The 26,073-nt window shown below is 37.2% G+C and overlaps 1 protein-coding gene across 1 annotated transcript in view; it reads right to left on the bottom strand.

Annotated features, from left to right (window-relative positions):
* The window catches only part of MYBPC1 (myosin binding protein C1), an 82,918-nt gene that overhangs the window by 46,536 nt on the left and 10,309 nt on the right, over window positions 1–26,073 (bottom strand). Inside the window, exons 3-13 of the mRNA XM_042781826.1 lie at window positions 21,701–21,739; window positions 21,120–21,155; window positions 19,043–19,153; window positions 15,988–16,136; window positions 15,545–15,662; window positions 13,816–13,867; window positions 11,767–11,823; window positions 5,414–5,580; window positions 3,221–3,353; window positions 1,049–1,173; window positions 67–172 (exon numbers count right to left, since the gene is read on the bottom strand). Coding sequence (XP_042637760.1) covers window positions 67–172; window positions 1,049–1,173; window positions 3,221–3,353; window positions 5,414–5,580; window positions 11,767–11,823; window positions 13,816–13,867; window positions 15,545–15,662; window positions 15,988–16,136; window positions 19,043–19,153; window positions 21,120–21,155; window positions 21,701–21,739 — 1,093 coding nt within the window. The remainder of the gene's footprint in view (window positions 1–66; window positions 173–1,048; window positions 1,174–3,220; window positions 3,354–5,413; window positions 5,581–11,766; window positions 11,824–13,815; window positions 13,868–15,544; window positions 15,663–15,987; window positions 16,137–19,042; window positions 19,154–21,119; window positions 21,156–21,700; window positions 21,740–26,073) is intronic.

The following is a 26,073-nucleotide window of genomic DNA, read 5'->3' as shown; positions in this document are numbered from 1 at the left end:
ATATATAAAGAGAGAGAGAGAGAGAGAGACAGAGAGAGAGAGACCAACCCCAGGAAAACTATTTACCATTTCACATTGGCATCGTCTTCAGACACCTCACATTCTAATTCCACTCTCTCCCCACAGTACGTATTTGTATCTTCCAGCTGTTTGGTCACTAGAACTGGAGGCTCTAGTGAGAGAAAAAGAGGAGGGAATCAGAATGATTAAATATCTGAAAGTTGTCTCACAAGTTGTTCACAGGTGAAAAGTAAAAGTAGGAAAGTACCATCTGTCACACAATCCTGGTTTCCATGGTGGAAGATGGTAGTAAAAGTCTGTCCTTGACAAGATAAATAGCTGGCAACTCAGGGTAAACTATCCCAATTTTCATGGAAGTCCCAAGATTAAATAAATAATTGTTCTGGAGAATAGAACAATATGTACCATGTATCCTTCTTTTGGCAGATAAGCTGCTAGGTGAGAGACATTTCTGATGAAGGAGAACCTATAATACCAACATACTTTGATTCTCATTCTGGATGGATGATAGAGATCTCAGAGTTGTCTCCAACCAGAAGGCCTCATTATGGGGAAAAGAAATGATATGCCACTTCATTCAGCTCTTTCCAGCATCTCTGGAAATGATGATTTTCAGTGTCAACCAATGATACCCTTTGACGTATGTAGCTGGTTTAAAGGGAAAATCTACTTGTGATCAACTGAATGAAATGAGAGTTACCGGATAAGAGACAGTCAGGTTTCAGAAGCTGTAACTACAAGATTTATTGTGCAACATAGTGCTTGGCATTTTACTCTACAGATTTTTCCTCCCCTCAGTTTTTCTGGTCTTCAACAAATCTGAAGAGTAATCAGGATACATAATATCTGCCTGTGCAGAGGATCTTCAAAGAAAAGACCCAAACCAAACTATTGTTAGAGGTATAATTACCTCTGCTTTGGAGCCAAAGTGCCAAATTGTGCACCGGCACTTGCATTTTGGTAATTACCACTGGAAGAAGACAAACAATTCGCTCTCTCTTTGCTGCACTAAGAGATTTCATCTTACCTCTTACAAAGAGCTCAGTGGAACATTTCTCATCGCCAGCCGTCACATAGTATTCTGCATCATCTGTCAGTGAACAGTTATTGATAAACATGATTCTTTCACATCCTTTGTGTTCAAAGATGTATCTGTTTTAAACAGGAGGAAAATAAAGAGTCCATGAACTCGATTTTAACCTTCTCTTTCTTGCCAGCAAAGCTGGCTTGTAATTCAGTACTGCTTGAAAGTCAGGGATATAATTTTGACATACCAATTATAGTGGCACATCGTACATACTCTAGTTAACATAAAAATGAAATCAATTTTCATCTTTAATACATAGGCATAATTACACATATCATTTAATTTTTGTGATTATTTCATACAAGGTTTTAAATTCAAAGATAAGTCAGTATTCATGTTTGTTATTTAATTTTTGATTCAATAAAATTTGTTATTTTATTTATCCCATGGTTGGAAAAAAGAATGGGCTAAGGATGTTAGATTTTAAACTCTGTGCATGCTTTAAATGACTGGTTCATGTATTTTACAGGGGGCAGGAGACTTGATCTTATTAATTGACATATATTCCACTCATTGCAGAACACTGTGATACAACAGATTGTGCTAGGTGAATAAAAGATTATACAGCTTAAGGAAAAATATGACCACAATCACTAATATACTTCTATACAATGTGGTGTTCTCTTGAATGAGGTTAAGAACTCGTGCCATCATATCACAATGATCATCTACTTAAAAAAGGACTTGAGTATTTAATAAGAGAAAACAGAAGCAAAAGGATTCCAAAATTGAATTATCTGTCATTTGGATTATGGATAACCAAACCCAACTCACTTTCATCAAGTTGATTCCAATTCATGGCGACCCTATAGGACAGAGTAGAACTGCCCCATAGGGTTTTCAAGGCTGTAAATCTTTACAAAAGCAGATGGCCTCATCTTTATCCTGTGGAGCAGCTAGTGGGTTTGAACTGCTGAACGTTTCTGTCATCAGTGGAATGCCTTAACCACTGAGCCACCAGAACTTCTTAGACATCATAACAGGCAGAAGGGGAAAATAAATGATCTTTTGGGAAATTCCCCAAATGAAGGCTTCAAGAGCAAAACATTAAACAACATTTTTAAGGTAAAGAAATGAGGTTTTTGGTAAACTCAGATGGTCTTCAAGAGACGTTCATCAGGTGTGAACATTATCATCACAGAGTCACCCTGTAGGCATGACTGCACTAAGGAACTGGAAACAATCTGATTACATTCCGGAAGTGATAGATTTCCAGGATTAAAGTCTTTTATAAATATACACGTGGTCCTGTTAATTTTAAAAAAATACATTGGAGTTGAAAATCTCTTGGGCTGGGAAGGATCTCTGCAAAGCAGTTTTGTAATAGAGATACCATCAAACATTGGGGATTAGCCTGTCTCCCTCATCTGGGAGTTAGCCAAGAAATAATAAAACATGGGCTTAGATCCACATTCTGGTAGATCTCAATATTAAGTAGTTCCATTCAGATGCACTACTGTGAGTAAGTGTTCAAAACAGAGCCTTAGTTAAAAAGGAAAGTCTTCAGCCATCAGTATTGTCTGTGACAGCAATAGCAATCACTATTAGCAATATAGATGCTAATCCGGAAATTATAAGGCACGATGCCCAGCTGGTATATCAAATATATATATTATAAAAATTAAAATTTTATTTCAAAAATTTGGAAGAAGTTTAGCATTACTCTGATATAATCATACACATCTTAGAGTGACACACAGAAAAACTATAGTTGGGAATCACTTGAAATGGTTTATCTAGCATTAAAACCTCTAGGACTTAAACATGAAACAAGGTTTGCTTTACATAGCATTGTAATTTTAATGATTCCAAATACATGGAAAGTGACTTAATTTTTTACTCTCCTACTATACAATTTTGCCACTCCTCAGAAGGAAGATTGGGCAATCTACTTCCACAGTGATACCACCAGGGAAACCCAAGGAGAGGTCACTATGAGTCAGATCTGACTCTAGGGCAGTGAGGGAGGGAGTGAGGGAGTGAGTGATACGATTTTGTATCACAAAGATATAAGTTTAAGCTGCTTTTATTCCCAGAAAATGAAGTCAAACTGCTGTTTGAGTTATTTACACTTGCTGTTAGCATCGCTGATGACTTGCAAATCCCACTTACTTTGTACTGGGTCGAATTTCTTGACCATTTTTATACCACTTCACCTCCAATTTTGGATCTGCCAGTTCCACAGCAAACCTTACCCTGCCTCCTTTATCAACTTGGTAAGCAGGATCAAGAATTTTTGAAAAAGCTGGTAGAAAGAAGAAACAAAGACCATATTAATATGTATATATCTAGGTAATGGGTTTAAATAGACAATATATGTCTGAGAACATAAAAAGTCTCATAAATGAGTCTCAGAAGAAAAAAATGGGAGCCTTCCAAATTATCCTTTATATTTTAGAATTCTTTTTACATACAATAATATGGTTTAAAACACTTATAAAGAATCCACAGTTTTTGGAAGAAACACAAGAAAAGAATAATTGAAGAGGCTTTAAAAAAATGATTGCCCTAATTCTGTAGGGAATGTACACTGTAAATGAACTTGAACTTGAGGGTATGCTTATTCTCCTAGCATGTTACTTTTAGAATCATTGGCATTATTTTCCCACTTTTTCTCTATCACAGACTGTTTCTCATTGTAGAATTTATGAGATAAGTTCATTGATTTATAAGATTAAATTGAAGGTCTCTGACTAATTGAAATAGTGGGCTTATCCAAGTGTTCATTTTGTGGGAACTTGACCAAATAGTTTGAAACTTGACATGTTTCAAACATCCTTTACACATACAATTGGTTAGTAACTTAGGAGTTCCAAACATTTTAAATAACATGGGGCAATCTACTTCCATAGTGATACTGCCTGGGAAACCCAAGGAGGGGCCTCTATGAGTCGGGTCCGACTCCACATCACGTAACAACAACAACAAGATAGCAATTCTTTAAAATATGTCTTCCAAGAGAAGGGTCCTAAGCAGTAGTAGTTAAGTTTTTTTTCCCCCATTTAATAATAATGATTCTTTCTAATTTTAAAGATAATTCTCATTTAGACCATTTGGAAAATACATACAAGTGTGAAATGCTTTATGAAGTTGTCATGCATGTATCTCCATCATGCTAACTTTATTACACTATTGCTTTAAAAAGCCTGTTTCCACATAATGTAACAAGATAAAATCAATATTAACTTTAAAAAAGTTCTCTATCACATACCTTAAGAGGTCAGTTCAGACCTCTTGTGATAGTAAGATGGGCCAGTGTAGGGGAAAAGAGATGCCAGTGGGCTCTACGCCTTAGTTTCACGTGTTTGTGACTATACAGTCCAATCTCTCATCACTTCAAGAGTTCTGAGATAGTGGGAATGGCTGAGTTCGGGAAAAGAAATCCCTTCTATGTGTCTGTGGGGCCATTTCTTAACCAGTGCACAGAGAGTTTTAGAAATAAAGGATAAAGTGAGATTCCTTACATTCTATTTGAACTTCAGCAAAACAATAAACAAACATAGAATTCATATATTTCCCTGATGTGTCATAAAACCAGTAAGTGATAATGATTGAGTACAGGGGACTTTGGAGAGCTAAGGATAAATTTAAAATGTATTCTTTTTTTTTTTTTTTCACTTTAAATCTTAACATCTCAACGTATTTAAAAAAAAAAAAAAAAATTGAAAACTACAACCAACTGGATCCATTTCTGATCCCCAAAGAGCAGCATGTCCTTGGGTTTTACAAAACACTTTGATAATCCTATCGGGTGTAATGTGTAAGAAGCGAATCCCCAGGCCCCATAAAAAGGGTGGAAGAATACAATGGTAAAATAAACACACATGGCATCTACTCAGCCTAAGTAAAAATCAAGAGTTGGAGAGTGAGGGAGATGTCCTGGAGAAAGAAGCTGCTGAGAAATTCCCAGTGGCTGCATGGATGTTTTGCCTAAGGTACTTGACTGCTAATCAGAAGGCTGGAGGTTCAAACCCACCGGCTATTTCTCAGAAGGAAGGCTGAGCAATCTACTTCCGTAGTGATACTGCCTGGGAAACCCAAGGAGGGGTCGTTATGAGTCGGATCAGACTCCACCACAATGAGTTGAGAGCAGAGATGTTTAATCTTCCATTATATGTTGTGTGTGGTGCTGTAATGTAAATGTCTTAAACCCTTGTATGTCAAAGATAACTCCCGCAGCTCCATCCCAAACCCGTGAGAGATTGTAAAGGTCGCTGGTAGAAGCTTTCGGTTATTTAGTCCGACTTCAAAGGACAGGGTGCCCACAGCCACGCCCCTGGGCGGTTCCCCTGGGCCTGAACTCACCGGCGCTCTTCTTCTCCACCCTGCGCATGCGCTTGAGCCGCTTGAGCATGCCGCGCAGGTCGGTGATACCGTACTGGAAGGCAATCTTCTCGTATTCGTTAGGGTTCGCATTCTTCAGCAGCTCCCACACGTCTACCTCGGGTTCCTCCTCCTGCTGCTTCACTTCCCTGGCCGGAGACGAAGCATTGCCTGGTTTAAATAGCTGCACTGGCCCTTAAGGACGATCGGGTACATACCAATTTTTCACTTCAGTGTTAAAGGCTATGCTTAAGGCCTGACTAGCTAAGAAGTCAGTCTACGATCTTTGCTTGAAGTCTTTGGGAAACTTCCAAATGTAAAAGATCGGACATGTGCCACATAGTAACACTTTGGTTTTCTTCGTTAAAAGCACAATTTGGGGAGTGGGGTGGGGTGGGGCTGGGGGAGAGGAGGATATTGGGAAATATCCTGAGAAAACTCAATTCTTTTACTTATTTTCAAGTTGAAGTCTAATTGTTGTTGTTGTTATGTGCCATAGAGTCCTTAAGGGCCAGTGCAGCTACTCATAGCGACTCCTCCTTGGGTTTCCGAGGAGGTATCACTACGGAAGTAGATTGCCCAACCTTCCTTCGGAGGAGTGGCTGGTGGCTTTGAACCACCAGCCTTCTGGTTAGCAGTCAAGTGCCTTAGGCACTACACCACCAGAGCTCCCGATGTCTAATTAGAAGGTGGTATTTTGAGAAATGTAACAGTTTTAATCTAGAATAAGGATATTGAGTTCAAGGTGAAAAGTGGATTAAGAACTAAAAGATTTAATTACTGCTCTCTGGGGGAAAATGTCAGCAGTTCAAACCCACCAGCTGTTCTGCTGGAAGGAAGATGGAGCGATATGCTTCCGTAAATATATATCTACAGCCTTGGAAACCCAATGGGCGTCGCTTAAGTCAGAATCGACTGGATGGCAGTGAGTTGTTTTTTTTTTTTTTTTCTTCAGGAGGGCCGAAAATGATCTCTTTCCATCTTTCTTGATATACACACCGTAGCTATGTATGTCGATTTTATAAATCCAATATTTCAAGCTTTTGGATTTTGCATATAGCATTTTCTACCATATTAGTGAATGCCTAAGGCATTTGACAGGAGCTCTGGTAGCATAGAGGAGCTCTGGAAGCATAGTGCCTAAGGCACTTGACTGCTAACCAGAAGGCTGGTTCAAACCCACCAGCCACTCCTCGGTAGGAAGGTTGGGCAATCTACCTCCTGCATGGATGCTGCCTCGGAAGCCCAAGGAGGGGGTCACTATGAGTCGGGGATGACTCCCCAGCACATAACAACAACTAGGCATTTGACTGCTACCAGAAGGTGGGTTCAAACCCACCAGCCACTCCTGGGAAGGAACACTGGGCAATCTACTTCCCTCGAGATACCTGCTCAGAAACCCAAGGAGCGTGGCTGTGAGTTGGAATCCACTTGAGGGCAGTACGTTTGGTTTTGGGTATACAAAAAACATTTAAAATTGCCATGAGGGTTTTTTTCATAGGATTTGTATGGATACAGATAGGCCTTTTAAGAGAAAATTGCTTTTCTGAACTGGCAGGGGAAAAAGAGAATGAGGCCAAATATTATCTCAGATTTTATATTAAAGTACTGTCTTGGATGTTTTTGGAAGTAGATTGAATAGAATCATAAATAAATCATGTTAAACTGTAAAGCACATGTTTTAGGATTCCATGAACAAAGGGGAAAAGTCACTTAGTATAGTTAGCAATGGCTATTCACTATAATAAAATTATGACTCCCAATTTTGATCACTAACTAAAGATAACATTTGACTCTAAGATTTAAACTTTGTCTGCCCTTATTTTAGACCACAAATCAAACCAAAACTCAGGAAGAAACACTTTTCAGGGAAAGAAGCTTAGTGTAAATACACAATATAATTCAATTAATTTCCTTCACTGGATAAATATTCCTGATTTTATTTAAACTTAGTTGAATATTTTTATCAGATTGATATAGAAGTGTTACAGTGACTGCTTACTGTGAATAATGCTGGTTTAGGTACAATTCTTCAGGAAACCTAGTCAAAAATTGTATACATCATTGTGAGAACAGATTCATTCTAGTACATGGGGGAACCGTGGGCTGCATATATTCTCGTTGCCACATTAATTACACCTGTTTCAGGAATTCTTCTTTATACTCATATGCACTTTGAAAGGGAAATACTGGACTGTAATCATGGAGAAGGTTTGTGGCAGAGAGAGAATATAAATATTAATATGGAGTTTGGGGTGGTGGTAGGCAAGGATGACTCCTAAGATCTCATTTTTATTTTACATTCTCATGTAAGCTGCCCAACTGGGGAAAACACTGAGGCAGATCTCCTGGAAAATGGAAGGAAGTAAGAGGTCATTGGGCCATCTGCGTCCTTGGTGGGAAGGTCTAGGCAACACCACTAGGTAAATGTGCCTCTGAAACACTCAAGACTCAGCATTACCTTCATCGCACTGAAACAGTGACTACACCCCCTAAGTTAACGTGAAGAAGCTAGAAAGCTTAAGAAAGTCGTCCTGAAGTTGGAATTTTGGTAACAATATGCCAAATCCTCTGCATCTACTATCTGAAAGTCTCATTTTCAAGTACATCCTTTATGTTTTAGTAGGAAGTCTTGTAGAGTTGCAATTAAAATGTGTATGTATATCCATATGTATGTATTTGTTTCCTCAATCCAAAAATGTCAGCTACAGCAGCTTCTGAAAATGACTACTAGTTCTTCTGACATTGTGTTAATGCTCTTTTTTTTTTGTTGTAGTCAGTCCCCAGGCTATAAAATTATCCATACTAGATTTATGAAATATGCACTTCCATCCAGAAGAAATACACACATACACATTTCTACTACCTTCCTGACATTGGTGGTGAAAGGAATTAAAGATATCAGACCACATATAATTAAAATAGGTAATGAGAGGCAAATTGAAAATATGCTTTTACTATCTAATTCCACTAAGAGTGACATCTATAGTCCCACTAGATGAATATTTATATGAAGGAAGTATGACAATGACCATCATTTTCAGTATGATTTCTTAAGTTAGTTTAGCTGGTAGATTTATAAAACCTATCATCTTCCCCATATTTTCCTCATTAAAACTCCAAATGTACTCTGCTCTATCGTGGTCCTAGTCTTACCAAATATGTATAAGAATACCAGTGACCTCTTACCTATGTCTGCCTTCTCTCTCCATCATTTAGTTAAGCCTCAGATTGCAAGGGGAAGCAGTCATCATTTTGAACTGGAATGTGAGGTCACATCTCTCACCTGTCGCATTTCCTTAAGTCACCTGGAATATGTCTTTTCTATCCATGGTGGCTGCACATGACTTTATCTGTATGACTATGTTAAGCTACACTGAGGAGAAAAATCTAGATGCCTATAAGCACCTCCTGTTCCTTCCCAAGCATCAGGAAAGACCTATATAATGCCAACAGTACTTTCATTTACATCAAAATTTCTATAACTTCATAATCCCAGTATATGGGATTAAAGTATAAAGCTGTTATAGAAATTTTATGTAGAATAAAACTTTCAGGTATTCATATAGGCCAAATCCTGTAACAAGACACAGCCCAGAAGATTGACTCTGATTTCATGAAAGTCTATATGAAATAAGCTGGCTTTGTTCAGGGCAAGAAGATCTTTTGTTGGATAGAGATGTTGGTCATAATGATATTTATCCTGGTGAAGATTTTGCCACACACTCTTGGAGGAGTAGAAATGGTAACCGTTTGTCATTACCTCAATGAAAACACATGCAGTTTGCAAATTAGTAGGAAAACACAAAAACTAGCATAGGTTTCTAAAACTATGCTAGTGGATTAGAATAGTACAGTAAATAAGTATAGTCTTAAATTAAGTATTAATCTAAATATGAATCAAAACCATAGTTAGGGGATGTAAAAAAAATGAAAACTGGAGACATTGGCTGCCTATTTTTTCTTATGAGTTTCTTTTTTTTTTTTTCAGTCCCTCTGACACAATACAATTAAATTTCTTTTACTCTGCAAATTACTAGTGAAACTAATTTGTTCTTTTTTCCTTTTTAATGAGAGCATGACATCTACTTTTTTTTTTTTAAATTTGTGTGTGTATGTGTGTGTTTTGTCACTGATCATAAAAGCTCTTTGAGGGAAATGCAGCATTTCCATGGTGGAAGTGGACGTGAGTTATTTGCTTGATACCTACTCTAAGCCAGGCCCTTTAGAGTTAATTTCGTTTTCACAGTAACTGTATAAATTAGTTTTTATTCACCTCATCTACAGATGTTAAACCAAGTCTCAAAGAGGGCATACATGCTTTAACCAAAGTCACATTGCTAGTCAATGGTGGAATGGGCACTCATGTTTTTACCACTACCTTTTCCATGCCACAAATAGAGGTTAGTGCCTTTCTATGTGCCAGGCACTGGTAGGCACTGGGTTTTCGTTTCCTTGTATCACCTGGCATTTATTGAACACAAAGAACACATTTACTGTATTTCTCGTTGAATGAATGATTGCAGAAAAAAAGTGCACTCTTGTATTCCTAAATGTCAATTTATGTTATAAACTCAAGCACCAACTTCTGGGATAGATTCAGAGTGTTGTTTCTTGTATGGAGTCACAGGACATGAGCCAACTTAGAAAAGGTAAACCTGGATTTGGGTCCTTATTCTTCCTCTGGCTAGCTGTGTGATTTGAGGTAAGTCACTCGATGTCTTTGGACCTTCTTTTTCTCAATTCTAAACAAGGCTAAGTGAGCTTCATCTGAGATTGCTTCTTATATATATGCTTCTAAACATGTTTGGGGACTTAATAGATATGATAGAAACTAATGATTATTTGAAGTATCCAAGGGAGAAAAGATAGAGTTGACATTACCAAAGTCTATCAGTGGGTAATATCTATCAGTAAAGAATAATTTGCATCTATTCACATTTCTGTTTTCAGTGTAATTGTTTAGAGCTTCGGGAATTTAAATAAAGCCATCCAGCTAATCTGCAAATAATGAGAATAAACACACCCAATTTATAACAAGTATCATTTGTTCAGAAGCATTTTTGTATTTATGTTCCTTTAACATCTATAGAAAGCACTAAAAGTAATAAAAAGTGTGCCCAAAAAGCTGAATGACAACAGATATCAATATTATGTATTATTAATTTAGAATTATAGTTTTCTTTTGTTTATTCCCACATTTGCTAGGTAAAATACAATCCTAGCAAAAAGTCAATTTCTTTTTCACACTAGATAATAAATATGTAGATATCTATAACTTTATATATAACACATATATAGTATATTATATAACTATATATATGGACAAAATCCTCTAAACATACTTATCTATTAAATATCCGTGATAAAATTCTTTGAATTGTATGATAAGAGGATAGTGTCAGAGGAATGTGATAATACTAAATAATTTCCAGTTTACTACCATATTTTATTGATTGTAAAATATACATTTTTTTTGATATTTTGAACATCTCTGAAATAAGAATGTATCTTATATAGTGTGTCATAGTAAACTATTTGGAGCAATTTTTCCTTGTTTTTATGATTTACAAAATACTGATATATTTTTAAATCAATGGTGTCTTAGATTTGATGAAATATAATGAATAAAAATATCAAAGTAATTCTGCCTTAACAATCATATATATATATATATTTATATGCACCCCTGTGGACTTCCACCAAAGTTGTGGTATTGATTTTTTCAGTCAAAGACACATTTCAAAGGCAGGAGAATGGAGCCTTTATTTATTTAGTCCTAAGAAGGCATCAGGAGCTCTAGTAGTGCAGTGGTTAAAGCATTCAGCTGCCAATCAGAAGGTCAGTGGTTCAACCCACCAGCCACTCCATAGGAGAAAGATGAGGCAATCTGTTTTTCTGTAAAGATTCATAGACTTGGAAACCCTATGGGGCAGTTCTACTCTGTCCTATTGGGTCGCTGTGAGTTGGAATCGACTCAATGGCAGTGGGTTTGGTTTTGGTTAAGAAAGAATCACGTGTAAATCTTAAAGATTTTTAGGTATATGAATTGTCTCAGTTTTCAAATCTCCCATCCCCAACTAGGAAAACATGGAAAGACTCATCAAACAGTTAAAAAGAAAGTTTCAAAACACTGGCTAAAACCTTTAACACAGATTAGTATGCAATTGTTTCTCTGTCCCTTTCTTAGTCGACTCTGTTATGTTCTATAAGCAAAACACAGTTTAAGAAATGAAAAATTCCTTGAAAGACATCCACTCTAAACTTCACTTCTCTGAGTAGGTATCTAAAAGGTTTCCAGTTCACAGCGCCTCAGTCCATCACTTGGTTCTCACCTACGTTTCAGGAGACCACTAAAGTCAAGTTCCCCTGCATCCTCTTGACCTTCACCACTGTCATTAACAAAAGAAAAGCAAATCTGTTTAATGCAGAGACACATACACAGTTTCCCCCAAACACTACATATAACGTATATGCAATTTTGGACCAGCACACAGGTCGTGAGACTAAATCAACACAAACAGTTTCTTTTCACACAAGTGACATTTGAAGTTTTTGAAACATGTACTTGTGGAAAAGTGAACAGGAGGAGCTTGTGTTACTCTGTGATTTCAGAAGACACATATTGTATAGATTGCATATATAAAACTGCTTGGATTTGTGTTAAAACTGAGTAACACAAATGCACTTAAGCCAAGCAACGCAAAGTACTTTGTTTTTGCAAGTTGGGGGCTCTAGAAACATACCTGCGTAAAAAGCAAAGGACTTTTGCTGATCTCTGTTATTCACGTGAGACAGAGATTGGCTTGGTTCTGCCTTGTAGGACAAAGTGTACCAATGTCAAATATATAAGTGCAAAGCCTTATATGCCAAAGGTAACCTCTTTGTATCCATGAATAGATGAATCAGATAATGTGATACCAGCATAACATAAAAATGGAGCTAGCACAGAGCTTTTTACAAGATGCATTCCTTTCTGTTTTAAGGGGAAATTATCATCTTTTCATGTTCTTATGAATATTTATACCTTTTAAAACTTATTTTTCAAAATATTGTCTTTGATTTGCTAATGAACCCTTTACTAGTAGTCTTATCAAGTGATTTCCTATAGAGAAATGCATCTTAAATTAGGCATGCAGCCACCTTCGTGATTTCAGATAAACTCTCAACAGAAGCTGTGGTACTGACATGTAAATGACACTGTATTTACTTACATGTTTAATTTTTTAAATGAAGATTTTGTTTCCTGCTCTTTACAAATGTTAGTATGGTTTCTAAGGAAAGAGTCTGTGGGTTTAAAAACAGTGTGTATAACACATAAGTTATAAGAGCTGAAATCATGTTTTCAAAATTTCTTTAATAACAGATCTTTGGAGAAGGTGTTTTGAATTGAACACACATCTCCCTCTCCTAAAATATAGTTGTATAAGGTGTGAGCATAGTTTTTGGCCCAGGCATTTGTTGAGTGTGGGGTGAAGGAAAGTAATGGGATTTGGAAATTATGACTTGTTTTTAAAAATTAAGATATTAAGTGACTGATCAGGTCATTAGATATCTTTTAAAAATAGTTAAGCTTTTAACTTATTCACAATTTTTAGAGGAAAATGTGTCTTTATTAACAGTCTGAGAGATTGTTTTAATTTAAGATAACTTTCCATATTCAACAAAACCTAACAGGGATTCAGTCTTCAGAACAACAAAAATGTTGCTTTCATTAAATAATTTATATTATGGAAGAATTACATACAGAGAGTAAAGCAATAGCAATAAGGAGTTGGTTATGTTTCTTATAAACCGGAAAAAAAAAATCCACTTTTCTTTTCCCACCTCCTGATTACTTATCCTTAACAGTTGCAAAATTAATCAAGTAGACATCCATGTCTTGTCTTTTTGCAAGGTTCTTTTTCCAGTCAACTCTCTAGTCTTTCATGAAGGTTAGTCCACCATTTCAGTGGTGCTAACTTGCATAAGTAGCCACTTGTTTTCTAAGATTTAATAACTCCATAAGTGATTTCTCGATGAACAGTAATATAGATAGTTTTCTGACTTGACTTAACTGATGCCATATAAAATGTGTATGTTTGTTTATCTTTTTGGGTCATTAAGTGGGAAATAATGCAATTAAAGAAGTCACATATGAATGGCCTCAAGAGCACATCTTTATAAGTCTTCAAAAATGGGAGCTTCACTATTGCAAGAATAGTCTAAAAAATGATCACTATATTCTGGATTTGTCATTAAACATATGGCTTTTCTAGACTGCCAACTTTTCAACAGATGGTTTGTTCGCCAACAGTGAATTTGGAGTATGGAGGAAGGGGAAGTGTCAAAATCCTTCACTACCTTGTGGTGTAAAACTCCCTAGATGCCCCTTCTGCAGTTACCTTCTTTTGAAAGCAGATCTGATGTCAATGTTTGGAGTCATCCCAGTGGATTCTTTGAAAGGAAAGAAAACAATAAAATAAATACCTATTAAGAGGACAGCTTTATATTTAGTTCATAGGCTGTGGGGATTCCTCAGACAGAAGAAATGCCAGTTGAAAGGTGGGGGTGGGGGTGGCTTTCCTCATCATCATCTTCATACCTCAGTCTCACACAAAATCAATGAAGGGATCTTAGGGGTCACCTTGTCCAGGTGTTGTCCAACTTACCTGCCCATTAGAATCACCCGAGGAACTTAAAAATACTCAACTTCCTTATTCTTACCTTGGAGATTTTGATTCACCCAGAAATAATTTTCATGGGCACCCATGAATTCTTAATTTTCATGGGCACCAGTATTCTTTGAATTCCTCCAGCTAATTTTCAGAGATGCCCAGCCAAGATGCAGAATAGCTTCTGAAAGCCAGATTCCCACTGAATGCAGGGACCGTGCCAGCACCTTGCCCTGTGGTCATCCAGCCTTCGCTTGACATCTCTAGTAATGGGGATCTCCAGCCTCTGAGGTTGTACACATAGACTTAATGAAAGAGCTCATCCTAATGTTAAGACACAATTTGGCTTGTCCTAATTTCTACCCTTTGATTCTAATCTGATTCTAATGTATTCTAAACACTTGCAGAGTACATGCAACAGGACCTTTTCTCTCTTTCTGTGTAACAACCTTTCTCCTATTTGTAAGGAGCTCTGTGTGCCTAAAGTCTTCTACTGACATTTTCAATGTAGATAGATCATGGTTCTGGACTCTTCATCTTCCTGGTTACCCAACTCCAGAAGCAACCCAGGCTGAGGTATGGTGTCTTCCACCAAAGACATCACCCTACATGTGGAACAAGTAGCATATTGCAGACAGTAGTGTAATTTCCTCGATCTAGATCCTGGTAGCATAGTGCCTAAGGCATTTGACTGCTAACCAGAAGGCTGGTGGTTCAAACCCACCAGCCACTTCTTGGAAGGAAGGTTGGGCAGCCTACTTCCGTGGTGATACTACCTCGGAAACCCAAGGAGGGGTCACTGTGAGTCAGGTCCGACTCGATGGCACATAATAACAGTAACAACAACAGATCCTGTGCCACTCAGAATAGCCCAGTTTAAAATTACGCTCGCTTTGTTTTTTGCAATTGTGGCACACTTTTGATTCTTAAGTTTATGAAGTTTAATTACTGTCAGCTTCCCTTTTTCTTATAAAAGTGCATTTTTCTTTTAACTTCAATGTACCTCATTATATTTATCCCTAGGAAATGCACTCTGGGAAGTGTATATAGATGACATGGGGGGAGAACTTCCATATCTGACATTAGTTATAAGAGAAAGTATCCCTTCCATTTAGGTATCCTGACATCCTCATCCTACATTGCCTTATCCCCAAATATGAGTGGGAATACATGGACCCAATGAAACATGAAAAGGCAAAAAGACATTACTCCCTTCATTGGGCAAATAAAGGAATATAAATCACATTGACAAGAGATAATAAAATGCCCTAAGTTCCATTTTGAAACTGTCCCATGACCATTTAATTCAGTTGTTTTGCTGAGACTATCATGATCAGAAACATGCATACTTTTCAAAGGTCCCCCTCACCAATAAATAAGTAATCTCATGATTTTAGCTGACCACCTTCTTCTCCATCCTCTCACAGCTCATGATAAGAGGCAAAAACGGCACTCTTACCATGCACTTCAAGATCGAATGTACAGCTGTCAAACTTATCCTTATAGGTGACCTCGCATCTGTAGTTTCCTGCATAGTTCTCTTTGGCTTGAATGATCTGCATCTCAAATGTATACACCTGCAATGAAATGCACACATACACATTTCACCCTTACCTTGCACACTGAAAGAGGCCATCCCATTGCAATTATTTTTTCAGATTCCTCAGCATTGGCTTAAAGATGTATATCTAGGGAGGGCAGTACAACGTGCTCAATATAGGCAGGAGAGCCACTAAGCACAACCGAGTGACCACAACAGAGTGCAGAGTCTAGGAATGGTAACATCAGAGAATGTTGTGGGACTGAAACCTCTTGAAGCTGAACCTGAAAATGACCTTTATTCCCACACAGGAAGAGTGAACTAGCTGAGCCTCCCCCGTGGTTGGGAGCTCAGGACCATACCCGAGATTGCCTTTCAAAAGTTTCCTTCAGCTGCAGGTGCTTCCCAGCCTTGCTGGCCAGGTCCATCCATTTCCCTTTGAACCATTTGATAGTGGGCTTTCTAAGAAGATCTTCAGCCTTGACTTTGGCTATGAAGGTAATATTTCCACCTAGAAAAAGCACAAGTGATTGACACGGGGTTAAAACTTGCATTTTGCTCTCACCTGGAAAGAAATTATGCAAGATTGCACTGCATGGACTTCAGTATGATTGATTGTGCCCCCTGGAGTTGTGTAGGGAAGTGACTTTGATTATTTTATGAGTACACTCCTGGGAAGGAAGGTTGGGCAATCTATTTCCATAGTGATACCGCCTTGGAAATCCAAGGAGGGGACGCTATGAGTTGTATCTGACTACACGGCAATGGGTTCTGCTTTTGAGGTTTGTGGAGCAGAAAAAGAGAAAAGGTAGGTCAATGGACGTAGTTTTTATATTTGGATTAAAATATATGTATTTTATATATAAGAAGCCCTGGTGGCACCATGGTTAAAGTGCTTGTCTGCTAACCAAAAGGTTGGCTGTTTGAACTCACCAGCTGTTCTGCAGGAGAAAGATGTAGCAATCTGCTTCCGTAAAGATTACAGGCTTGGAAACCCTCCAGGGCAGTTATACTCTGTCCCATAGTGTCACTATGAGTCGGAATTGACTCAATGAAAATTTTTTTTTAAATTTTATAGATATAAATAAATGTACACATATGTGTGTGTGCGTGTGTGTGTATGTGTGTGTGTGTGTGTATATATATATATATATATATATATATATATGAGAAACCATTGGCTGTCAAGTTGACTTTGGCTCATGGTGACCCTATGTGTTCTATAGTAGACCTGTACATAGGGTTTTCAATAACTGTGACCTTTGGGAAGTGCATTGCCAAGCCTTTCTCCTGAGGAGCCTCTGGGTAGATTCAAACCTCCAACCTTCCAGTTACTAGCTGAGCTCTTAACCATTTCTGCCACCAGGGACTCCTCATATATATGCACTATGTATAATGTACAATCCCTCGTGGTTACAGCACTCTGCTGCTAACTGGAAGGTTGGAGTTTTGAACTCACCTGGGCTCCATGGAAGAAAGATTTAACAGTCTGCTTCCATAAAGATTATAGCCTTGGAAACCCTGTTCTCCTCTGTCCTGTAGGGTTGCTATGAGTTGGAATCAACTTGACAGCAATGGGTTTGATTTTGGGTGTGTGTGTGTGTGTGTGTGTGTATATATATATATATATATATATATATATATGAAATAGGATGAAGAAAATGAAATACATATGAATCTTTTTTTCCACCTTTTTTATTATGCATGGTGGTGGGAAGCCTGGCATTGTAGGAATAGGTCTAATTGAAAGTGCTTAGTTTGCGGTAACCCTGCCTATGTGTGTGTATCGACTAATTAGACACTGGGGACATCCAAACTCCAGCCCTGCTGCCAGCCCAGCATTGCAGTGTCTTGTAGGGACATAGGGGAGCAGACATCTCCATCACATGCATTGTGCTCCCGCATTCCAGACCTGGAGGAGGGGGTTCTGGAATATATTCAGCTGTGTGTGCTCACTGGTACACTGTTTAGTAAATGTCAATGGCTAGTTCTGATCACAGTACAGCAGTCCCTGATTTATAACAGGGTTCCTTTCCAACAACTCTGTCATATAATGGTCCTGACATAAGTTGAATATTTTAGGGTTTTTTTTTTTTTTTAGTTTTCACTGTTACTGCCTTTTATTATCAGTATCTTTAAAAACCCAGCAGTGTTTTTAACAGTAAATCATGAAATTGAACATCTGTGAGTGAACATCTGAGAACGATGACATCAGCAAATTACATGCTGCGACATAGTACTAATGATGTAAAAAAAAAAAAAGGATGGTCATAAGTGTGGTTTGTCATAACTTAATATGTCATAAGTCGGGGACTGCCTGATATTCCAATAAAAGTTTAATTAAAATTCCTGGACACTCCCTCACTTAGAACTTTTGCTCCGGTCCCTGTCCCCTCCATCCACATACTCCCCCTCCAGGCCCCTCCCTAGTTTACCACCCTGTTTATTTCCTTTGTAACACTTGGCTTTTGACATTATTTGCTGGTTTAATTTTTATTGTCTGCTCTTCCCATTGGACTGTAAGTTTGGAGTGCTCACACCCTAAATATTCAGCACAATGCCTAAAATACAGGCACTGTTATCGGGGTGAAAATCTCAGAAGCTGAGCCATCTCTCCGACTGGTGCCCTCCGAGATACTCACACTGCGATCTAGGGTGTGTGCAGATTTGCCGTCCTGTTATGGAATGAGGTGTGTCGTAAGACAGCAAACGCTAGCTCAGAGCTTTGTGATATCCCAGGCCTCGTTCAAAGTACTTCCCAGGCTGATCCTATTATTATTTCCACTTTTCAGTTGGGGAGACTGTGGCTTAGAACAGTTAAGTCATTTACCCAAGGACAAAAGCTCATAAGAAATAGATCCAAGATTTGAACCCAACCTGCTTATGCTTAGCTGCAGGGTCTACATCCTCAGTACTGGGCTGTGCTGTCCAGGTGTGCTAAAAGTTCTTGAAATGATAGCTGTTGCTCTTCTTTTCAGGTTATAAAAAGCAGAATTTAGTATATCCATACAATGGAATGTTACTCAGCTATAGAAAAAGGTAGGAGGTACTGATACAGTGTGGATAAACCTTGAAAACACCAGACACAAAAGACTACATAGTGTATGGTCCCATTTATATGAAACATCCAGATTAGGTAAATCCATAGTGATAGAAAGCAGACAGATTTGCAGTTGCCAGAGGCTGGAGCGTAAAGAGGAATGGGGCAGGGGGGTGGGGGTGATGGCTAATAAGTGTAGAATTCCTTTTGGGCTGATAAGAACGATTTGGAACTAGATAGAGGGGGTGGTTGCACAGCATTGAGAATGTACCAAAGGCCTTTGAACTGTTCACTTTAAAATAGTTCAGTTTATGTTTCATGAATTCCACCTCAATTTAAATAAATAAATAAAGGCAGGATTTGACGCTAAGACTCACCGACTTTGACTGATCCTGATTGAGGTTTCTCAATTAACAGGGTGGACAACTGAGAATTGGCATTCTGCTTGTTTTGTTCCTCCGTGGCAGGTGATTCTCCTAGAGACCATTCTAATGACAGAAAGGAGGAAATGGTTCATTTCAGTGCCACATTTTTTTTTAGGCAGACTTACCTGGGTTTGGAGTTCTCATCAGTGCTGAAGCTTTCCTTTGTCTGATAAAACTGGATAAATACAGCATCATTCTTTATGTCCCCATACCCTTCCCCTCCCCCTGCCCCCCAGCAGCCATCAGTAGAGAGTGACAGGTTCCCATTCTTAGAGAGGTGTCACTTTCATGGTGGGATAAAGGCAGGCTTTCTAGTTCCTAGAAATAATGAAACTTTTCAAGTCTGGTTATTACTCTGTTGACAGCGCTGCTTGCTCTGTTTTCCCATACTGCCTGTCCCCTAACAGATAAATAGTGGCAGTGGTAAATTAAAGTTGAATTCTCCTTGTTTTTCCAAGTTTTCACATCTGTTTTCCAGATGTGTCTAGAAGGCCACATCTATACAACAGATTGGAAAATACTATGATAGGTCAGTTTGATTGTTCAGACTGAAACAATCTGGAAATATCAAGCCTGGCGAAGTATTTCTAGACTCCTTGCTGCCATATGATTGGACAATTCTGTTGTTGTTGTACATATGACCATAGTTGGACAAATAGATATCAGGTAATGAATGACCTGCAAGCATAGATTTCAAGAATATTGGGAGTGTTCTTAGAGAGGAAAAAAACAAAAGAAATGAAAAGAAGAATAAACTGAGATTTTCCCATGAAGAGAGAGAAGCTGGAAATGGAAGTTTATTTGGCTATTTTCTAGTTTATACTCCAGATTCTGGGCTGTTATTAATCAGCAGTAAACGTCATTCAGGATGGTAGGAGAGAGACCTGTTGATACTCCCTTTGTTTCCAAGAGCTGAATGTAGAAAAGTTTAATTTCAGCAATTAAGTAGCTGAAAAAAAAAAAATGCATGGGTCACAAACTCTTGTTAATGTTTCTTGACTAGAAGAAAACTGTAATTTAATTATATTAGTCTTTAGGTATCAATCATGCTTCATATTTCTGCCCATAGGAGACCATTGTTTTCACAACGAAGTTATGCAACCTAGTCACATGATTACATATTTTTTTTAATACTCAAATAAATGTTAGTTTTTTATGTTGTGTGTGTGTCTGTGATATTAAGAGTGAATAGTGGCCACTGAAGTTGGAACATGAGGAAGACATTTGTATTGTCCTATTTACTTCTATACCTAGGGTACCTACAACAGTATCTGGCCCATTAAAGACCAGTAGTAGGTAGGGTCAGAGTAGGCCCTCAGCCCATATTTGCTGAATGAATGAATGAATACCCTCACAGAATTGTAGCTACAGCTGACAGTATGCATTTGAAAGTGTTTTGTCAAGTGTATGTTACTACAAAAGTGTGAATTATTATCTAACTTCAGTCCAGTCCAGGAATAGACATTTTAAAAGTTTCTTGATCTCTGTGTGTTTGCTAAATGTTTAAAATGATAGTTATAAAAAACAAACACGTGGTATGTAAGGTGCATTGTTATTGGCTGTTATCAAGTCACCCCGACTCATGGCGACCCCAACCATTGGGTTTTCATTAGTTGATTTTCAGGAGTAGATTGCCTGGCCTTCTTTCCTGGTCTGTCTTCTTTTGGAAGCTCTGCTGAAACTTGTTCTGAGTCACAGCAGTGCACAGTGGTGTGGCTGCACTCGAGATGCACTGGCTGGGATTTAAACTCAGATCCCCAGCATGAAAGGGGAGGATTCTACCACCAAACCACCACTGCCTGCTGCATGAGGCTAGATCCCTCATATTTGTGTGTATGTGTGTAGCATGCAAAATTAATGAGTTCTCAATGCATTAGTTTTCCTGTAAGTGGAAATGTAATGAAAGGTTGCTGTGAAAGCTACAAATGGAATAAAACAAGAATTAGAATCAATACAGTCTCAAGAAATGAGGTCATTAGTGATTGAATTAGGGTGGGGTCAGGATGCCTTGCTCCAGGAGTGTGCTCACCTGAATCTTTTCTTTCCAGGGCCCGACTACCCACACCTGAAAGGAAAGTGTGATTTGATTGATGCAAGGGAGGGTGAGGATGGAACACTGACTTCCAAGCTCTTGGGTACCCCAAACCCTGTCTCCTCTAGCAACAGGGAGAGAAAAACTAGAAGCTGGCCTGGATGGAAGATCACTGCAGCTTCCTCTGTGAAAACATTTTTAAAAAGTATCTAATTTTAAAGCAATAATAAAGAACAATTCTAACTATTTAAATTAATAGAAAGGGAAAATGGACATATAACTAGAAATGAATGACAAATACTTTTGCCCCTAAAATTCATACCTGAGATTTTTAGCAGTTTTTTTTTTTTTTTATTATTATTTTATTTCACAAAGGAAGCCTCCTGGTTCTAAGCTTCTTGTGTCAAACAAAAAAAAAATTGTCATTAAGCCAATATTTTCCTCTTGGTTCAGGCCCAGGCAAAATCTGTGTCCCTGCTGCACTCACTGGCTCACCAAGGTGACCTGACTTTTCTTTTCCTTTACTGACAATTAATAATAAATTTAAAAAGTAGGAAAGGAGTTGGAATCGTCCTAACCTGGAGGCACAGCACTAGGTGGGGAAGCTTCTTCTTCATCTGAAACAAGAAACAGTATGAAAAAAGCAAGAAGAAAAGGACTTCGTTCAGCGCGACCTGGAAAAGGAGAATTCTGAAAAAGAAGAAGAGAAACTACACAAAACATGAAACTGATGAGTTAGCCTTAGATTTGGTGCCTGGAAAGTTAGAATTGAGAATTAGGTGAGAGAGTAGGATAAGCCAAATGAAGTTGTAAATCAAAAGATGGAATGCTATTCACTTGTAGATTAGGGGGAAGAAATCATGCTAAAAACCAAACCTTGTGAAGTCAACAGCTGAGACTTCAGTCCTTATTTTGTTGCTAAAGTAAATGGCAGACATTATTCATATATTACACTTGTTTGGACACTGTTTTAGAACCCTTTCCTCTCCAAAATATCTTCAGGATTAACTGCCCTCCTAAATTTTGGAAACAAAAGCCAAGATGAACTGATATAGTTGAAATCAATTTCTCATAATGAATTCACCAGTAATTACTTTAGGAAATGTATAAGCATTTCCCAATATTTTATTGGTATTGGCCAGTGCTGGAAATTTTTCTCATGTTAACCTGTGCACATTTGCAAAATGCAAAATATGCATTGTAGCGTTTATTTGCAGAGACACTGAAAATGCTCCCTTTTTCAAGTCTCTGATCTTTGAAGTGTCTTTATAATTTAGATGTTTAGATAATCAATTTGGGGTGGTCTGAACCTCTGCCCCTCCCTTTGCAAAGCATGAAGACAAGTGTATGTGCAAATAATAATAATCTCTGTCCTTGAAATGTTATAATAATTGTAGATTGAAAAATGCAAACCCAGTGACTATATGAAATTAGATACAGAAAATACATGTACATTAATGTTCATTAAAAAGTGGTTTTCTAAAAATTCATGACAAGGAGATAAAATAGCATGTTTTTGCATAATCTATTAAAATATTTACTAAAAATATTAATTACCAATCTGAAATTTCTTTTTCCAAATTGTCAGCTAGGGCTGTGTTTCTTAAAAATTTTTTAACAAAATAATGTAATATATAGGAAACATGTCATGTCTTTAGAACCAAAGAGGTACTATGAGACTTCAGAGGAAGCTTTTTGTGGTCAAAGAAGCTTGAAGAATGCTAGACTAAGTAAGCTAAATGCTTGTAAGTGCACATGTATACATGCATGTTTGTGTGTATATGTACACATGTATATACTGGAGGATACCTAAATGCCTTCAGTGGGCTAATATGTACTGTAACTGGGGATGGAGATCACCCAAACCACACTAAAAAGTTTAAAAAAAAAAAAGAAATCATGTAGTCAGAATTTCCCACACTTCATTCAATTGTGACACTTTTTCATATGGAATAGCCACTAACATTTCACAAAATCATGTAGTTGGGGAAGTCTATCTGTTTCTGAGCTTTTTATTTGTAATATTATTTTCCATAAATTTAATTCACCACTTACTGCTTTCTTCTTATAACCTATTCATAGGTTTTATTTACTGGCATTGGTAAAAAAATCTTGACTTTTAAGTCTTATGAAAATGAAGTTTTAAAATTCATCCAAGTCCTAGCAAGACGCTTGATTTACTGTACATAAACTAGAGACTAGAACCATTTGACCCAAATGAGCACTTCCTTTTACGCAGATTTTATTGAACACAAACACATATGCACAGTCCATAATCAACTGTTTAGAATGGAAAGTGATTGAGAAAAGAGTATTTATACATTTACATACAACTAAAGGAAGATAATCCATTTCATCAGCAAAATTTTGATGTGTGAGTAGTTTCAAAGTCTACTAAATGTTAAGATATTTAGGGGACATGCATTATTATTTTAGATTATTAAGGAACCATATATTAAAGCAGTGCTTCAAAGTGTCAGGAAACACTGTTCCTCTAACTAACCCCGAATTACTTCCAAATACCGTTGCTTCTTAATTGGCAATATTTAATTCATTGCACATAAATTTTCAAATTTTACAAAGTGCTAAATATATCATTGACAGGAGCAAAGTTTACTGCTTCCATTTTTAAAAAAGTAGTGTTAGTCCTGACTTGCCTTTATATTGGGAAATGTAATAAGATATTGGGATTCTGACTTTAAATTCTTGCAAAGTTGCCAGAAGAACTGGATGGTACCCATCAACCATTGCTGAATGTTTTGATCAAAGAGTCTATACAAGAATCCTAATCCCGAGGGGGAAAATGTAGAACAGAATTTAAAATTCTCATGGGATCCATACTTTCTGGAGACTTTGAGATTGGATGACTCTTTCCCCAACCTACCTCACTGAAATTATTGCCCTAGGGTAATCTTTAAACTTTAATAAAAAATTATCTACTAAAGTAAAAAATTATCTACTTAAAACCAAACAATAGCTTGATTAGTAAAGAATGTTTGCTTTGAGCATTGTGCTGTTTTAAAGACTTACCTATATGGGATCAAACTGACAACAGAACTTGAAAGATGAGGTAAGAAACTTAGAGGGCAGTGAGTTTATGGAAGTGGAATAATTTGTAAACGATATCGAGAATGGCTGCACAACTTGAAGAATGTAACCAATGTTAATGAATTGTACATGGGGAAACTTAAATTTGTGCATGTTTTATTGTGCATATTTTCACCAAAAATAAAAACAAAGTGGTCAAAAAAAAATTGCTAAAGTTACCTGGTTGAATTGAATGAGACTGAAATGTTTAATTGTACTTATTTATCATCGGAAGACAGGTTCTATTGACAAGGGAAATTTGCACATACAAATCTTTCTAGTTAGTTCAATTAACAAGACATGACATCACACAAAGAACATTTCCAAACAGAACAAAACAAAAAATACAATAGAAAAGTCATATTTTCTTTTGTCTCCGTAAAAGTGCCTATGATGATGAGGATAAGAGCTTTTGACTCTTTGTAATACAACGTATATGAAGACCACAGACTGAAGGCTACAGAACTATCTCCCTTAGCTTCATAGAAGGCCAATTTTGCCAGAGCAGAATTTTATTTGTCTTCAAGTCATGGGAAAATAGCATTTGTGAAACTGTAAAAATGATTGTCTTAAACAACTGAAGTTCCCAGAAACAAATGCCTGGAAAATAGAGAAAGAACTTAGTCTCATGTTACAGGATTTTCAGAGGGTACATGTGAAATCTGGAATGCAAGTGAGAGCCTGGCTGTGTGCAGAGAATGAAAAATGCGTACTTCTTCTAATTCGCCAAACTCTTCTTGGGCACAACGTAATTTCTCCCTATGGTTGATTTAAACAATCTCCTTGAAATTAAAGTTTTAAGTATTACAAACTTGGGACTGTTACTGAGATTTTAGAATAAAGACAAAAAGAATGTAAAATTCAACGGTATTAAGACTGTAAACAAGTTTCAGTTAAATAATGATATGACACTTTGTTTGATTTAGACAAATTTAAGAATTCCTCAAGCAGGGTAATCAGTTGTAGTCAATATTGGAGTATGTGGCAAAATGACAACATACAGAAGATAACAACAACAGCTAACGTTAATCTGTCATGTTGTAAGGCATTTGATGGTCATATTTTCTTAATGAGAAGACACATACCTTCACATTTTGATGCTTCTGAAATCAGGATTCAACTGACAATATATATGTTTATTTAATGAGAATTTTCCTCCCAAAAATCTGTTTTAAAAGTTGCATTTTGTAATTGGCTGTGCCTCAGAATTAAAAGGTATGGTGCTATTAACTTTTAATAAAGTTAAAAAGTTAACTTGTAAGCTTCATTGCAAAGAACTAATGTAATTAGAATATATAGGCAAAGCATAGAGACATTTTAGCAGATGGTTGATTCTCTGAAACCTAAAGGTAAAATTGCAGAAAAAATATTATAGCATGTGAGTAAAAATCACCAGGATTATGTCATCACAGATGACCAGGATCTAAAGGAAGGAAAACAAAACAAAAAAAAAGTTATTATTATTTTTTTTTAATGAAGGAAAAATCACAGCATTCAGGAGGAAATATGCTGGGGAATCTGCTGATTTGCTTCTTACTCTGCCAACACATTCACACCGAAAGGAAGGCTGCACGTCAAGTTATAGGAGATCTTTAGTGTGCTCAAGGTGCATTGCATTCATGATAGTTACCTAGTACGCTGATGCCATTTGCATCCTTGGGAGAAGAAAGTAAGCGTTTATATTCCTTTCAGTGATCAGCTAAAGCAGTTACTTTTCTGGAAGCAAAATGTAACTGATCTGATTGGGCTTACCAAAAAATAGGCTAATGAGATGTGAAAATAATTTTTAAAATATATCAGAATTTAGGCAACAAAGTGAATACTAATCTTCAAGTCTCTTGATTCTAATACCGCTAACACATTT

The sequence above is a fragment of the Orycteropus afer genome, unplaced genomic scaffold (assembly GCF_000298275.1).
Source record: "Orycteropus afer afer isolate SDZICR_OR568_19922 unplaced genomic scaffold, OryAfe1.0 scaffold00177, whole genome shotgun sequence".
Classification (NCBI taxonomy): Eukaryota; Metazoa; Chordata; class Mammalia; order Tubulidentata; family Orycteropodidae; genus Orycteropus; species Orycteropus afer.
Note: the sequence above shows the minus strand (reverse complement) of the source record. Positions and strands in the feature narration are given on the sequence as shown.